The sequence below is a fragment of the Perca flavescens genome, chromosome 12, assembly GCF_004354835.1.
Source record: "Perca flavescens isolate YP-PL-M2 chromosome 12, PFLA_1.0, whole genome shotgun sequence".
In the NCBI taxonomy this organism is placed as follows: domain Eukaryota; kingdom Metazoa; phylum Chordata; class Actinopteri; order Perciformes; family Percidae; genus Perca; species Perca flavescens.
The window spans coordinates 23762647-23781463 of record NC_041342.1 but is presented as its reverse complement, the minus strand read 5'-3'; the positions used below and the strand labels follow the sequence as shown (position 1 = coordinate 23781463).

General features: G+C 39.2%; 1 protein-coding gene across 1 annotated transcript in view; it reads right to left on the bottom strand.

Moving 5' to 3' along the window:
• tmtopsa (teleost multiple tissue opsin a) overlaps positions 1 to 18817 on the bottom strand; it is a 56934-nt gene that overhangs the window by 31723 nt on the left and 6394 nt on the right. Inside the window, exon 2 of the mRNA XM_028594328.1 lies at positions 15642 to 15970. Within this exon, the coding sequence (XP_028450129.1) occupies positions 15642 to 15970 (329 nt within the window). The remainder of the gene's footprint in view (positions 1 to 15641; positions 15971 to 18817) is intronic.

Below are 18817 nucleotides of genomic sequence, written 5' to 3'. Positions count from 1 at the left end.
ATCTGCTATAGAGGACGAAAAAAAAAGCAATTAGCCATGATGCAATGCTACAGATGTGAAGATTTATATTTTCTCCAGCTTATGTTTGCAAAAAATGTTCAATGTTTCAATGGTGTATTTTAATTGAATGCCCTCTCTAGTGCAAACATGACCTTACGGGTTCCATTTATTCCATATTGTAATATGCCAACCCCTGCTCCTGTACCACTTGGTTATCATCAATAATGAGATACAACCTGTAAAGAATGGAAAAAAATGTGGACAATCTTTTTAAAGTTGAATTAGTTATAGATGTGCTGTTAGGGTGATAATCACATCAGGGGGCCGTATTTACACAGTATATTGTCTTACACTAAGAGTCCTCCTGAATGACGAAGAGTTACTGAGTTTTCTCTTAAGACATATTCACAAAGCTCCTAATTGAACTGAGAACCCTACAAGCAGTTTGAAATCCTTCTCAATAGTTTACTGCAGTACGTGGAACTGCAGAAAAGGTAACTGGTTACAGATTACATGCTGGCTCCTTAAACAATACATACAGTTTGATGAAAAAGAAAAGCTGGACAGAAATCAATGATAACCTTCTATGAGAAATAGAAATGTTACAAATGGAGGACTAGAATGTCGCGCAGAGGAAGACAATTTGGTTACAGGAAACTACGAAAGCAGAGGGCAAATTACAGAGCTTCAAATTACAAACCTTTTGATTTAAAAATAAATATAATTTGTTGGGAATCTTTAGCAGAAATCTACTTTTCCATTAGCATACAGCGTGTATTAGGGAGGCCTGGATTACAAGTGCACACATGTAAATAGGTCAGGAGGAACCCACTCAAAGCGATAATATATCTGTGGCTGCTGCCCCATTTCCAATACAGAATCCTCAAGAGGTGTGTTAGATTATCCTTAGGAGAAACACAGACGGGGCAGAGCCGGTGCAAGCACACACTGTCATAACAGCGAGCAGCCATCCTCAATAAACCTGTGTCCATATAGTAAAGAATGACTGCTCATTTTAAAGAGCGCATCACTGTTTATCACCGCTTTGCTGGATGAATTATTGTGAATGTATGTGTCACAGCCAAGAGTGAAATGCTGTTGCATCCTACAGACAGACAACTGCAGAGACTGGCAGTGTCAGATGAGAGACTGTCACATTCAAATGCCCTAATTAGGCCATTGCTTACTGGGTCAGGACGGGCGAAGAGCCCAGGATATGAGCAAAGAGAGAAACAATGGCTACCATACATACAGTACTTTTTTCACACACACAAAAGAAAAAAATAGAGGCTTCTTATTTTAAGCTATTTATTGGCAACTATTAGTTGCCTCAGGGTTTTTATCACCTATATTGAATTAATTCCTTTAGTCGGCCAAATTAAATCTAAATGTGCTCTGCACGCTAGTGTCTGTACCATCCAGGTTCAGTCAAAGACGGCTGTGGTGGCAAATTTTATTTTAACCATTTGTCTAATGATATTAACCATTGGTTTGATTGTTTTATAACGCCACAAGATTTAGCTTCTTCATGTGTAGATTCAAAAGGCTCCAAGTGTAATAGTTGGCAACCGTTAACTATAGCCCAGTAGAGTTATTTAGTTCTACTAGCCTGAACCTTCTCACATTGTTGTCTTTTTGCTTAGATAGAAGTGGAGAAGGCCCATGACTGTTTACAACAGTGAGAACTACGTAGGTTTCTGTCTCCTGAGATAAAAGTGTTGTTTAGGCTAATGTTAAGAACAGAGAGCAGAGGGGAAGGTGAGACAATGGTGTGACTGTTAATGATGTCTCTTTTCAACTATGGCCATACTAAAAGATACATTTAGAGGGGTGGCTTAACGGAGTTTCTTCACTATATGATGTTTGGATGTTTAGACTTTAGGTTAGAAAGACATTTTCAGTTGTGCTGCGTGTACCTTTGAAACCGTTTTCTCCATTTGCAAATGTAAATAAATACTCAAAGACCAAACTTTGGTTTAATTCTCAAACGGTCGTTATTTGTTCTGATTTTATCATGAATATCACTAATGCTGCTGCTTCAAGGAAAACTTCCACCACACGGCTTCTTAAGGAGACCCAACACTTCAGGTGCGTTTTCAGAAAGACCAACAGAGTGGTGAGCCCTTGGCTCGGCTTGAGAGCTACACAAGTAAATGACATATCATATTTTGATTAAATCAAATCACATCACTTCATTTTTGGGCACAACTATATTAAGACGGCTTTAAGCTATGTCCCAATTCAGGGCTTCATCCTTTAAAGTCCACACGTCATGATTGGATCAATTTTAATGGGTTCGGCAAGGCTGTCCCATCTCAAAGGTCCTTTCAAATGCAATTTGCCAACACAACCGGTAAATCCGTTCCCTGTCACTAGACAAGAATGTTGATAAATTGAATTCCTCTGAAAACTCTGGGAAAATTTTTCCAAATTCTTTCCTCCTGAAATATTTGCACATGACAACAATGGTATGGGTGTTAGGGAGACTGTAAGTAGGATTGTGGTTATGGTAAAAACATGTTCTTTTTAAATCAATTAAAGGTCTTTGACTGGGCACATTCACTACCCCAAACCTACCTAGCTTTACTTTTCTGTCTTGCTACATAAAGAGCACTGTGTGTTCTGGAAGCCCCTGTCAACTCCATAAGAGAAAAGCTTACATCAGTTGGCAAAGTCATATTGGCTCTAAATGTTGCCAGTAGAATGTTGCCTAGATGTTGCCTGCTGAATCATCCAATAACATGTACCCCAAAAATACTGTGCTGACACTATTGTACTGTGGAACACAACTCAAGTTCTTTGTGGAAAAATTCTTCTGAGCTCTATTTTAGATGAATGATCCAACCACACTTTGCATTGATTCTACCACAACCAGCTATGTTGTCAGTGTGTTTTCCCTGTGATTTACAGTTTGTCAGTAACTTTCATGTCTACACTTTGATTTCCTCTTGGGATGCCAGCATGATAAGAGAAAAACTTGGGATGATAATTTCAGATCTTTCTGTCCCAGTTTGCTCTGAAATCAAATGCAATGGGAATTAGATGCACATTCACTGTATAGTAGTGAATAGTATAGTAGTAACAGATAGTATTGTATACTGACTGTTAGGTTCCTGGACCTATACTAAGTCTAGTATGGATGTTATTATTTGATTTACTATAGATGGACAGAAAGGAAGAAGATGGATGGAAAAGAAATGGAGCAAAAAAATGTGTATGTATGCATCTGTGCCTGTGTATGCATGGGTATACAGTCATGGCCAAAAGTTTTAGCACCCCTGAAATTTTTCCAGAAAATCAAATATTTCTCACAGAAAAGTATTGCATTAACACATGTTTTGCTATACACATGTTTATTCCCTTTGTGTGTATTGGAACAAAACAAAAAAAGAAGGAAAAAAAGCAAATTGGACATAATTGCACACAAAACTAAAAAAATGGGCTGGACAAAATTATTGGCACCCTTTCAAAATTGTGGATAAGTAAGATTGTTTCAAGCATGTGATGCTCCTTTAAACTCACCTGGGGCAAGTAACAGGTGTGGGCAATATAAAAATCACACCTGAAAGCCGATAAAAAGAAGAGAAGTTGACTTACTGTGCATTGTGTGTCTGTGTGTACCACACTAAGCATGGACAACAGAAAGAGGAGAAGAGAACTGTCTGAGGACTTGAGAACCAAAGTTGTGGAAAAATATCAACAATTTCAAGGTTACAAGTCCATCTCCAGAGATCTAGATGTTCCTTTGTCCACAGTGCGCAGCATTATCAAGAAGTTTGCAACCCATGGCACTGTAGCTAATCTCCCTGGATGTGGACGGAAGAGAAAAATTGATGAAAGGTTGCAACGCAGGATAGTCCGGATGGTGGATAAGCAGCCCCAAACAAGTTCCAAAGAAATTCAAGTTGTCCTGCAGGCTCACGGTGCATCCGTGTCAGCACGAACTATCCGTCGACATTTGAATGAAATGAAACGCTATGGCAGGAGATCCAAGAGGACCCCACTGCTGACACAGAGACATAAAAAAGCAAGACTACAGTTTGCCAAAATGTACTTGAGTAAGCCAAAATCCTTCTGGGAAAACGTCTTGTGGACAGATGAGACCAAGATAGAGCTTTTTGGTAAAGCACATCATTCTACTGTTTACCGAAAACGGAATGATGCCTACAAAGAAAAGAACACAGTACCTAGAGTCAAATATGGTGGAGGTTCAAAGATGTTTTGGGGTTGTTTTACTGCCTCTGGCACTGGGTGCCTTGACTGTGTGCAAGGCATCATGAAATCTGAGGATTACCAAAGGATTTTGGGTCGCAATGTAAGGCCCAGTGTCAAAAAGCTGGGTTTGCGTCCGAGATCGTGGGTCTTCCAGCAGGACAATTACCCCAAACATACTTCAAAAAGCACACAGAAATGGATGGCAACAAAGCGCTGGAGAGTTCTGAAGTGGCCAGCAATGAGTCCAGATCTAAATCCCATTGAACACCTGTGGAGAGATCTTAAAATTGCTGTTGGGAAAAGGTGCCCTTCCAATATGAGAGACCTGGAGCAGTTTGCAAAGGAAGAGTGGTCCAAAATTCCGGGTGAGAGGTGTAAGAAGCTTATTGATGGTTATAGGAAGCGTATTATTGTTATTTTGTCCAGCCCATTTTTTGAGTTTTGTGTGCAATTATGTCCAATTTGCTTTTTTTCCTTCTTTTTTTGTTTTGTACACACAAAGGGAATAAACATGTGTATAGCAAAACATGTGTTAATGCAATACTTTTCTGTGAGAAATACTTGATGTTCTGGAAAAATTTCAGGGGTGCCAACACTTTTGGCCATGACTGTATGTGAGCTGTAGGTAGATATACGGTGTACGTGTATGTAAAGAAGAATTGTGTTGAATTGTTTTATATTTAACTAAAGGATAAAAATAGAGAAAGGGGGTAGGACTAGAAAAGTTTGTTTATGAACTTCTTCCTACTCCTTTTTGAACATGGGAATTTGAATTATTTATAATAAATTTGGTAGATTGTGCTGAGAAGTACATGTCCTTATTCATCTGTCATTTTAATTTTATGTGTGTGTGTGTGTGTGTGTGTGTGTGTGTGTGTGTGTGTGTGTGTGTGTGTGTGTGTATGTATGTATGTGTATATATATATATATTTTTTTTGTTACATGTTCAAATAAACTACTACTGTACAGTGCTTGGTTGATGGCTCAAATATAAATAATTAACAATGTATTATTTAATGTTTTGCCCATGTGGTAGATGTGGTTTGAGTTACTGGGTCAATAATACAAACGGGAAAGCTTTTGTATGTTAATGTATCTAAAACTATGCCTTACATTTGTCTTGTGAAAACCATGTTGAATTTTACAAAACCCTTTTAAACCTCGGCAACAGTTTCATAATGCAGTATTCTCAAATATTACCACTACGATTGATAATATTTCTACAGTTTCAGTAGAAGGTCAATGAGGGACATTCACATTAGACTGGAGATAAAGAAAGTTAATGGTATATTACTTCTACTCTTTAATACAACCACCTCAAATAACCCTTAATTTCCCTGTCTAGCTTATTATTCTGCCAGCCACAAGAAATATTAGCTCTCTCAAATCTATTCTAATCAGTCTTAATAAGTGAAGTAAAATAAATGGTTCTAGGGCTGTCATCAAATGAGCACATCTCAGGTATGCATGTAATGCTTTGAAGTGCTCGCTCACAAAAAGGCTGTTTATGCTTTTAGTGTAAATTACTCGAGTGCAACACACTTTTGCACATTTTGTTATTTGTGGTTTGTCTGAGTAAATACAAAGCAAACATGATGTGTAATTAGATAAAACTCTTTCCTACGTTTACTATTAATTATCCATGTGCTGGACACATATACTTGACTAGGATTTAAATGTAACATAGTGTTAGAAAACCATAAGGTAATGACATAATTTTTGAGCTTGGTTCCAGGCTGGACCTGATTAATGGTTAAAATGGTCAGGGGGCTTGCTACAGGTTTCCTGGGCTTCTGAAGATAACAACTGACTCCGGTGGCTTTGGGATTTGGTTGGAGTGGCCTGTATGACCTCTGTGTAAGAGCTGGAGTAACAGTGTACTTGTAAAGGTCTGACGCTGGAGCCTCTATTGTCACTGAGGACACTATAACTGACACTTTGATCGGTGCGAGGGCTACTGTGAAACTGAACGTTAATTAACATCAGACTTTCGTCTAGTGCCATCAGCTGAAAATGTAAATTTGTCCAATACTTTGGTTTATGACTAAATACCTGGAAAATAATATTCCCATCAGCTACTAGCTGTACTTTGTGTTTAGTGCTAATTAGCAAGCCTTAGCATGCTACAATTAGCATTTAGCTCAAACCGCAGCTGTACCTAAGTACAACCTCACAGAGCTGCAAGCACTGCTGTAGACTTTTAGTCTTGTTAAAAAGCGGTTTCTTCTAAAGCACAAATAAACACACCCACATCTGAAATTGCTTTCAGGTGTCAACATCTTTCTTATTGTTACAAAATAAAAATATGGCACAATTTGGTTTGCTTTCTGGAGAGGTGATAAGGGGTGGAGAAGGAATGGATGCGCTAATGGCAACCAAGGTGAAAGAGATGGATAATGATGGCACACTGAAAGGGAAATAATATCCAAAGAGGGCAGAGGATTCAGAGATGGAGAAAGAGATTGAGAGAAAGACAGCTTTGAAAATAGTGAAAAGGAAAATGAGAAAGCTGGGACTGAAGCAGTCGAAAGGGTGGGGGTGGAGTGTGGAGAATAGAGGACAGTGGACAAATGATACAAATGGACAAATATTTCTCTTATCTGGCATTTTTTAAATATGAAAACTGAAAAACTAGCAAACTAGATGGTTAAATGAAAAGCAGACAGATGTGACAAACATAACGCTTCACTTTTTCACAATATAGCGGAGTTTGCTCACTAATTACAGCGGGTATCTAAAATAAAGATATTGGAGGTGATTTATCATCTTACTAAGTGCTGTGCAATAATACTGCTTTGGCTTTTGCTTTTATCTCTCAAGAACAAGAGGCCTTTTGATTCTGGTTGCTCCCTGGTGACTTTGTACCTTGTTGAGTAGCGGGAAATGTTCAGAGAAAGTAATTCACTTAGAAAGCAGGAGGAGAGAGAACGGACTTCAATGCATTTTTATTAAAGCCTATCACAGGCTGCAATATGAAGTCGTCGTTTTCCGGTCAGATTTAGAATTAACAAGTAGCTGATACAGCCTAGTTCAAACTTGAGTAATATTATCACAGGATGTGCTTTTTGTCTCCATAAATAACCTGGCAGTAAGGGGCCTGCATGTCTGTGCTAAGTCAGCACTACACACACCACAATTGCATGATACAATCATACTTTCCATTTAAATGCTGCTATTATGGAACCAGTGAATCAATGTAAATCTTGCACAGCTCTCAATTTCTCATTAGGGATGTGTGCTTGTGTGTAAGTGTGTGTGTTTGCAAGTGAGCCTCCTGGCATGCAGGAGCACATTTCAGTTACACCCTCACAGGAGCGATGTCCCTCCTGAATGTCATCTGTGTCGTGTGTGTGTATTTTAGAATAGTAAGCCACTGATATGGATAATCATAATTAGGGCTTATTAGTTGACATTATCGACGACGATTATAAAATTCGTTCCACATATGTTCTTAAGGGGCAGGGTCGGTTTGCGACCAATTTCTGAGACAGTGAGAGTCATTTTTAAAACTACTTGCACTTGTGCGACCTGCAACTTTTATGACTTTTTTATTTGTTTCATTTGTTGAAAAGGAGGAGAGAGCGACTATGCCAGAGTTGGCCAATGTGTGTAAGAGGGAGAGGGTCGCTTTTGTAGCGTCACACTCATCATTAGCAGATGCTGTTGCACAGCGCTGTTGTTACCATGTTTCTATGAAAATCATGATGTTGCAGTCCATAATACATTTACGAGTGGGGATCTGCAGCCGAGGATCATACATTTTGTTTGCTAAAAACCGTACATTGGCGAGGAAAATGCTGATGTGATAGCCGATAAGGAGTTAGCCTTAGCCTAACTCTTTGTTTACGGTCTTAACCGCGCTTGCCTACACTTCCGGTCGGCGGAGCTGTGTTGATAGACCTTGGCAGTGCTGTAGTATTCGGTCTCGTCATAAAATCAACCACATTTGCCACACTCTGCGGCGAGAGAGGTTACGTTAGAGACGCGGGAAAAAAAATACATATAGGCTGCTAAATATATAAATCTTACCTCGTAAAAACAAATAGTGCTTGTGTGAGTGTCATGAGCTCATCTTTCTCTGGTTCCCGCATCACTCAATATTTCCCACACTGGCTGTTAGTTAGATACCCCCTTTCCATGGAAGTCTAATTACATAAATATTACTATTTCAGTGTAAACAAAAAAAAAACAGGAGTGAGGGGGACCCTTTATGGGGCTGAGGCAATAATGTTAACAAAAATAATACTTTGTTACATTTCTTCAATATTAGCTATGTTGTTTTACAAGTTGTCATTGAAATGGCCAATGATGTTCTATTCCAATGTCATGGCGCAGGACCAAAGATTCCAGAGTGCTACATTTACATTTTCACTTACGTATTATTTAATTCATTTATTTTGATTGTAACCACAAGTATTAATGTCACAAATACATTTGATAAAGCTATCAAGCTTAAGTTTCATATTCATGTTTCATGGATCATCATTTTAATTTGCTATGGGAACTGAACTGTTAAGGCAGAGCCAGGACAACTAGGTGACATTCACAGGTGTACAGCAGTGTGAGCTGCTGAGTAATTTTGTGTGTGGCCATGGCCATGTTTTCAGTGCATGGTTCAGCTCTGCTCAACTCACTGTTTTAAATACCAGTACTTTTCTCTTTTTTGTTTTCCACTGCGGGTAGCATCCCCTCAGTGTAAGTGGGATTCTCAGCTTATCACCATAGCGATGCAGCGGGAAAATGCTGTGACATCATCAGCAACCAAACAGAGGAACTAAAATCTAATTTACAAAAAATTGTGGTTGCTATTGATGGTAGTCTTAAAAATTTTGGGTATTTAGACTCACTTGGTCGAGACTCTTGGCATCACTTTTTGACGCACTGGGTCGGTGCTATTGGCGTCACTTTTGGACACCCTGGGTCGGGATGTACGTTTAATTGACATGCGGCACAAGAATGGGACAGTTAGGTTTTGGAAACGATCGTGGGTGGGGTTACAAAATATGCGCATCAGTGACATGCGGTACAAGAACGGTACACAAACCCCGGTCTCCTGGGTGAAAGTCTTGTGTTATTTGACTGATCCACCACCCTAACCAACCTCCTTAAGCGGATTAGACACTTATTACTATGTCACCTAACAGCGCTGCTGCTATGCCCGGTGCGTTCCATACAGAAACTAAAGGGTGATTTCTGAGAGCCACTGATAGTACAACAGATTAATGGCATATTTCAAGAGAATCGTTCAAATTGGTATAGAAGCATGAAATTTGGCATAGATACTCTCTAAGGGTCACTTTTTGGGAAAAAGGCATTGGCCCCCCAAAAATTCAACATGGCGGCCATTTTTTCAAGATGGCCACTATTTCTGTCAAATGCTCATTATGTCAATCGTTCAAACAGTGATGTAGGCATAACATTTTGTGAAAATATTCTCTTAAGAATGTTTTTTTGGAAAATGGTGCTGGTCCCTCAAAAATTCAAGATGGCAACTTTTTTTCAAGATGGCCGCCATTTCTCTTGAATCCTTTCATAAATTTTTGACAGAAATGGTGGCCATCTTGAAAATGGTCGCCATCCTGAATTTTTGAGTGGCACATACCTTTTTCCAAAAGAGTGTTCCTTGAAGAGTATTTCTGCCTAATTTTATAATTGCATCACCATATGAACAATTGAAATAATTAATATTCGACAGGAACGGTGGCCATCTTTAAAAATGGCGGCCATCTTGAATTTTTGAGGGACAAGCATCTATTTCCATTAACATGTCCTTTAGAGAGTATTTGTATCAAATTTTATGCTTTGATCACTGCTTGAATCATTGATATAATAAGCATTGAATAGCAATGGCGGCCATCTTGAAAAATGGCCGCCATATTGAATTTTTGAGTGGCCAACGCCTTTTTCCAAAATAGTGGCCCTTAGAGAGTATCTGTGCCAAATTTCATGCTTGTATACCAAAGTGAACGATTTTTTTACTAATCTGCTGTACTATGACCAAGTGTCAATATTTTACGAGTTGGGAGTTAGAACAGGTTTAAAAAGTACCAGGTACTTTGCACAACTTTTGCTAATGGAAAACCAAAAAAAGCAAGTCGAGTTGTACCATCACTAGAGGGGAGGGACATCAGGGGCCCTAATGACCAGTGCAAGGTCAGTGCATTTGATGTGGGCCAGCACAAAATGTGGACGCCAGCAGTTACAGTCTGTCGCTCTCCCCTTCCTCCCCTCCTTTTCTTCCTTTCATCTCTCTGTCTCCTTCACTTCCTCTTGATATCTTCATCTCTCTCCCTCTCTCCAGCTCTGCCGCTGTGCCACATAGCCTACAGCATGTTGGAGAAATAGTGTAGCACTTGAGTGTCGCTTGATATCCACAGGGTCATATGAGTAACATAATGAATTCAGACCAAGGGTAAAGATGTTGGGACAAGGCAGGAAGCCATTGGTGATCTAACCAAAGACTCCTTAAATGTGTATGTATGTGTTCATGTGCATATTTTGTCATATTATTTTCTTGTATTCAAATAATGCAAATTATTTCAAGTGTCACTCTGTCGAAGCAGTAATCCACAAGATGCTGCTTTCTACTGTTACTTTGACATATTTGTTGCTAAGGCTAACTGAAGGAAATATTTTGGACAGATGGTCTTTGGATCAGGAAATTTAATGGCTCTGAGGATTCAACCCAACTCATGCCAAAGGGCATCACTTCAACCACTTGGTTGTGCCTTCTGTCCTCTGGCAAAAAACAAATTAGTAGTTAACCAAATCAAAATAATCTAATTTGATGATTATTGTCTTAATCTGAAATATCAAGTGAGACACCAAATTATGTAAAAGTACCTTTGTGGTGAAAATCCCATCACTTTCTGTCTTATAATGTTTTTGCACTGCATTTGTAACAACATAACAGTGACCAACTCAGACCTGATCAGTTTTTGTCATTTAAATTGTGATGTTGCACCTAAATAGGCTTCTCTAAATCCACACTTAAACCCTCCTATGCCCATTATGGTGTACTTACCTCTCAATCAAGCAATATGAAGAGATGGAGAGATGTATGCACACCATTCAGTAAGTCCTTGAGGAATGTAGTAATAATGTATGTGGAGACGTGTCTTTACACTTATTGTGCAACATTGCTGCTTTGGTGGAGACATGTATGATCCCTGTTGAAATGCATCAACACATGCAGCCACTTTCCTGCAACAGCTTCTGGAACTGAATATTTCTCCTCCTGTGTGGCGTTAGACAACACGCACTAAAAATGCATTATGTTGCTCTATATAAAGTGTAGACCACACAATGTAAATTCCATGTTAATAGGATGTTTATCACATGAGGCTGACTTCCTGTTGCCAGTAGGTGGCGCTATGACTAAATCTTGGCATGTAAATGTCCTCAGGTCTTGAGTGTTATTATACATGAGGAATTTGGAGCAGATTGTACAATGTAATGTTAATTATCAAAATCTGTGTTGCCAGTTCACAAACTTGTCTTTTTTCATGAATATTTACCTCCACCATCAATTCCAAGTACTCCTTTTGGCTTAATATTTTACATTTGCATTTGCATGAACTGGGGTGGACGCTCCATATCCATCTTGAAATACATTAGCCGGTAAGGGACATACAGGACATACTACTCCGCCTTTCGCGTTTTTGCTGTCACATGATAAACTCACAGGTGCTGCTAATTCTGCTAATGGGTATCGTAGCTTCCCGGCCCCGGCAAGTTTGAAGAAGGAAACATGGAGGACCACACGTATTCAAAATCCAAATTTCAGGAACAGGAGTCTTCTTCTTCGCCCAGAAAAAGAAAAAGGATATTGAAAAGAGCAAGAGACTGGCTTTTTGAAGCGTGAAGGCTACCATAGCTGTAATACGTACTTTGAACTGCGAGAGAGTTGATTGCGATATATGATCTCAACGCTTGATGGGAGAAATTCCTACACATTGGACCTTTTTTAAGCAAGTTTCGTTTTAAGTGCCAGTTTCTGAATACGGCTTTGTGTTTTGATACTACACAGTATTTAAATAGCACCTTGACCTGCTGTAGAATAAAAAAAATATTTTGGACCTTTAAAAGGAGAAAGACTTGTAATGTATTCCCCCTAATCCCAACCTGGTCATTACCACAGTCTACACCACACCAAAATACCAAAACTTTATCCCCATGCCCTGCGGTTTGAAACTGCTTTTGTGAAACAAATGAACTGAGCACAGAGTACTGGTTGAAAGCATTCAAGGTTTTGCCAATTTTACATATCCTGAACTGGCAATTAGAGATAACAGCTTGTTTAATGAATTCATTGTTCATTAACCAGATAACATGTAGCAATTCTGGATTGTGTTTGTACTTGTTAGTCAATCCAGATTTCTTGCTGCATTTGCATGTTGCGGTGCAAGTGCCAAAAAAAAAAATCAATAGAACCAGAACCTTACATTTTTTAATGCCCACATGTTCTCATTGTAATTTTATTTTTTTTACTTGTTTTGGATGGATTGGTTCATGCCTACATTTTCATTATTTTGTGTACACAAAACATGTGAAGTAAAGTAAAAAAAAAAAAAAAGGGGGGGGGGGGGGACACATTTGCAAATCGGGCCTAATTCGGTTTCCATGGAAATCTCCTAAAAGACGAACAATTTATAGTTACATCAGTTGTTTATTGATCATACTAATGTATTCAACTTAAATCTTGATATTGTATGTGTCATTTGTTGAATGAAGCTTTAGATGTGGTAAAATGGATGCATTTGTTGATTCCAATTTAATTCATCAGCAGATTTTACTGTATCGTGAGATCACCTGCTGACAATAGTGCAGTGAAAGTTATCGGTACAATAGTTGTAAATTACATAATGATGGCATGTTGCATATCTGTACAGACTGATTTTAATTAACTAACTTTTTTAATTAACTCATTAACATTTTACGTATATGTGAAGCAAATAGCATTATACACTCATGTAAGTAAATGCATTACCGTCATGGAGTCAATATTTTTCTCATCATTCAAAGTCACATTAACTTAGCAGCATTGTGTAGACATTGACAACATGGCACAGGGTTCATATACACAAGGCCAAAGGCAAACACAATAACCCAAAGCAGAGCTCTGAAGCATGCATCTGTTTTAAGATGTTCCCTGATTGAAGTGCCTGTGAAAGGACTAACTCCTCTCTTTCACGCAGCTCCTGTCTTCTGCACTGAAAAAGACTTAAATTTCCCATCATAGAAAAAAAAAAAAAGAGATGACAGACATTGAAAAGCATGTGCAAGCAAGCAGGGATGAGCTTTGCCTGTATGTCGGTCTGTGTCTGTCGTCACTTTTCCTGTCTCTGTCCATTTTATTTTACTAAAAACCCACCAGCAGCATTTGATTGGGGAGGATGATGCATAATTTAACTGAGCAAGGAGCACATTTTCACATTATGACAAGGTAAAGCATTAAACTAAAGTGAAGTGATATATGTAGGCCAATCATTTCCTTCATATATGTAGTGAACCACATCCTACTAAACTAGACATCCTAGCCCCCTCTGTGTCTTCCCTCACATCTGATGGTTGGTTGAATAGTGAATTTACATCAACTTGGACCAAACCCAGACTTGATTCAGTCTTCCCACATGTGACCCTGCTTCATTGAGCAGGAAATTAACAACTCTGAACAGCACAGCAAGCCAAATGAGCAAAGATAAATTTAATCCTGCACAAAGAAGGGACAGGAAAAGGGGGCAATGAAGCTGAAGCCAACATATAATAGATGTAAAAGAGAGAGTTCGGAAGGAAGAGAAAGAGAGCAAGGTAAGGGCTGAAAAAGAGAGAGAGAGAACTAAATGCTATTACTTTCCTTTGCCTCTTTCTTAATCTATACAAAGAGCAGTGTGTGTTGAGGAAACGCATCAAATAGATAAAATGTGAGAGGGGACAAAAGAAAAAGAACAAAGTGAAAACAATTGATGCAGAATAATAGAGAAATATTGATATAACCCTAATATCACTTGATAAATATGGGCCCTGGCATAACTCATTCTGAATACGAGACCAGTGTATTTAATAAATCAATCCATTTAGATAAATGCGTGAACCAAATAGTGTGTGACAGCACAGATTTTAGTCATTTTAGTGCGATGAAATCACAGGTTATGATTCATAACCGCAATTAGCTTTGCTATAAAACAGCTGTTTGAAATGCAGCTGCAGGTTTTAGTTCACTAGTTCGCAGCTTTTGGAGAAAAGTAGTTTGAACTGAAAAATGTCAGATCAGCGGGATAACAGAGTGAGCAAAGCACTGTATGTTTTTAGATTTAGTTACTCAACAACAAAAGAGTGTTGGCGTGCATATAATCAGCTCTGCAAATTAATCTGTGAGCTGTAATTAATTGACACAACAGCAGATCTAGTTCAGTAAAAGCTGAGGAATTCAATAATCAATTCAATTGTATTAGTAATCATCACGATGCACACTTGCACACAACTGTTACGTCTGCTCTTCTTATTTGAACTTAATGTTTCTGTTAAGATGTGCTTGGATTTAATAAAAAGAAATTTCAGGACACACATTCTGCACTGCACAGGCACACATTGTGTATGGTAGGAGTCTGAAACACCTGTCCTAATAAAGACCAGAACACTGTCTCTTGTGACATTTAGATTGCAGGAGTCAATATTGTTTTTAACTTGGATTTAGTTTGCGTTTTTCGGGCTTTTCCACTAAAACCGGTTCCTGCTGATGCTCGTAATAAGTTTATTGGGAGCAGTAAGAGTGAGTAAAAAAAAAACATACAGTTGCTGGATGTAAAACCAAATGAGCTGAAAGATGCCATAATGCTCTGAAGCTGAGGGGGAAATGTAGAGCTGGGTAAAGAATCTCTGTGGGTAAAAGTGTACCAGTTTGTCAAATTTAAAATTGCAACGTGTCACATTTTAACCTCAATAAACCACTAGTATTAAGACATTTAAGATGTTGTCATTACCATTAACAATAACGCCACATAAACTGTATTGAGTCACTGTGGGTGGGTTTGAATAGGTGATTCAGAGGCAAATTATAAAGCACTTTGGATAAAAACATTATATAAATTCAGCCATTTATTTAGCATTTGTTTAAAATCTGCTTAGTTTTTGGCAGTTTCTGGCAGTAGGGGGCACTATCTGTATTGAGGCTGTAAAGGACATTATGGGAATATATATATGTTTTTATTGTTCTAAGTTCTGTTGTCAGAAACACTTTCATGTGATCTGTTACTAGTACGTACTTATTATTTTATCTCCTTAAGTAACTGGGTTAATGGGATGTGGAATATATGGTTTTAGTGTTGAAATTCCCACCACGTTTGACCTTTAACACGGCAGCCAGTATTAAAGGAGCACCTATTGCAGGTTAAGTGGAAGCCTTGCCCGTCCCCATATTGCCTCACCTGTCTGATGGCGCACAGCAGCTTCCCATAGCAGAACACGATCACCAGGAACGGCACAATAAGGCAGAAGACAAACAGGCAGATGATGTAAGATATGTTGTTCGCCGTCTTGGCCGTCCAGTTGACAGAGCAGGTGGTCCCAGGACCCTCGGGACCATAGTTGCTCCAGCCAAAAAGTGGCGGCACGGTCCAGATGAGGGAGTAGACCCAGGATAGGGTGATGCCCAGGGAGATCTTACGGTAGTTGGAGGAGTCCGCCTCAGTGGGCGCCACCATGGTGCTGTAGCGCTCATAGGAGAGGACAGCCAGGGAGATCAGGGAGACGATGCCTGCAGGGTAGACACATATTAGGGCTTTGACTTTTGTCCCAAAATCATATTCAAAGTTTGTTTATTAATATTAATATTCGAATATTTATTAATAATAGTTTGACCATTAAATGCCTTCAGTAAGACCTATATTGGTATCAAACTTAAGTTAAAAAAAAAAAATGAAAAGTCAGACCCTGGATTAAACACAAACAGCTTTCGACAGGAAGTTCGGAGCATTCACCATAGCCTACGTAAGTGGTCTGATGTTTATAGTTGTGTGCTGGTGTGTGCGTCAAGCCAGCATGTGTGTGTGTGTGGGCCGTGTTGCCAACTTTTGCGACTTTTCAGACCCCCTTAAGCGACTTTTTTTCACAAAAGCGACTAGTGACAAATCTGGCGATTTTCTGATGAAAAGACAGCAACTTTCTGTAAAAAAAAGTCGCCAGTATTGTCCAGCAAGCATGCAAGGTATTTCTCTCCTGTGGCCCCAAAACAGTCACCTCTCTCTTCTGTTCTGTGACTGAGGAGCAGAGGAGCAGCCCCTCCCTCCCCTCTGTAAGGCTGCTAGATAACACTGTAGAAAGCATGTGCAGGGGTGATTATACTTTTTTTTTTTTTTTACCCTGACTTTTGTACTTCACATTTAATGGGGCCATCAAATAGAGATAGACATGTTTATCTACTGTGGTGAGAAAAAACATGCACAGTAACTGTGATATAAAGCTCTTTCTGAAACCCAAAGTGCAGCTGAAAGTAGCTTTATGGTTTAAAGTTTTAAAGAGAGAATGGGTTTTGATTTTGTGTTTTAAACATTGTCAGTGTGTGTGTATACAACTTTTTTTTAAATTGACCATTGACCATAGCAAACGTGGTTGTGGAATCGTCAAATATTTCGGTTGACATGCCGCGGATACACAATGCTGTAAATCATAAACAGCAGCACTACCTGTAATGTCTACCTGTAGTGTCTGCTTGACAGAAGCAATGCGGGAAACAGAAGTTTTTTTAGAAGCGCTCTCTCTCTCCCTCCCTCCCTAACTGTGCCTTTCTTTCTCAGTATTTCAGAGGCACAGGAGCCTGGAGCTCAGTGTTCATGGGGACCCTTCTGCCTTTTCTTTTTTTATGAAGCCATTGTTATCCACAAGGCCATCCTTCATGCCCATTGATTATCAGCGGCAATGCAGCGAAGCTGAACTGGATGTTCCTTTTTAAATAGGCGGTCCACGCCATGACGACTTAGCACGATGAATGAATAGAGGGAAAGAGTAAGAAAACAAGATGGAAACAAATTGAGCTCTGGGATTAAATATGATGGTTCTGCAAAATGTTTTTGTGTCTCTCTGTGTGAAAATACATTGACCACACTGCGTTGAACCCCTGACTGCAGAGTCTCTTCGGCACAGCGTGTTATGCTTGTCCCCCCCGCCCCCAGATTTTGCACTTATGTTGTTTTTCTTGCTCAGACTGCTTAACTCCAGGCTTTTAGCTCTGTGACTGCAATATTACAAAGTCAACACAGTTTTAAAACAACCCACTTGTGTTTGTCTTTGACCTCGACTGACTGACTCATAGCAACCAATCCCAAACATATTTTGACAAAAAGACGCTTTCTACCCTGTTCATTGATATCCTATCTCATCCTGCCTGTCATGTATCCTCTGGTATTCTCCGTCTGCACTCTGTTAACTTTCAAATAAAACCGTAGGAGAACGGTTTTGTAAACAAGTGAGATGGCTGACCTCAAGCTAAAATATTTGTGATAGTGTTTATAGCCAGCTGTCATCAATAGTATATAGTGCAATAGCAACATGTTACCTTGAACCACAACCTGAGAGAAGCAGCCTTTTCTCCAGTCTGTTTTGGAGCAGGCATTAAAGAAGCAGACAGAAAGCTCTTTTCTGATTGACTGGGAGGTATATTTCAAATATCTAATAGGACACCTCTAACATAGTCTAACATCCAGTCTGGGAGCTTGTGGTGTAGCACATCTTTAAGAAGACTGATAACATCTAGTATAAATGGAGCCAAATCCAATCACTATTTCTCAAAACTGCAGCTGATTAGCAGCTCTCCATGACACATACCCGAGGCATCAATATTTTATTCTGGCAATGATCACGATGCTGCACCAACAGACAGCAACCTTCAAACCCTGAAGCTCTACAAACGTGTTGTAGTTGATTATGATTTATCACTTTTGATATGAAAATTTGATTATATCAGCTGCTCCCATCACATGTCCTGATGAGAACAGCTCTTTCTCTCGTGACACAGTATGGGTGACAAGAAAATCTTTACTCAAGGCAATGTAATGTCATAGTGAAAGACACCCGTACAACCCATCTTCTCATCCTCTTATGATCTGATAATGTCTGAAATAAAAAAGGAACATCTTTGTTCTGCCGTCTCTCTGATGTCCCCGCACTGTTTCTGTTTTTTTTTGTCTTTTAGAAAGCATCTGGTTCAGTATCACTTGTCTGATATATCCAGGGAAAGACAGTTTGAATTAAAAACACAGGATCAAATGAAGCAGTTTGCTCTATAAATCCCAGTGTCTTTTCCCTCAGTCATCACAGGCGTTTTATCAACTACCAGAACTACTGGGACAGCACTAACGAGTAAAAAGAGAGATTGCAAATGTCTGGATTATGTTAAGGATGACTGCTTTGGCAAGTCACTCTCTGCGTGTACATGTCCGACTCAAACCAGACACCCATCACCCACAACATATTTTCGTCTGATGTAAGGTTCTGTTGAAGTTAAAAAAAGTTAAAACCATGCTTATATTTTGAAAACAATACTTTTGGTCTTATGCAGCCTGCAGCTAACTCTAATCCAATAATTACACTAATTAGCATTGGTCTG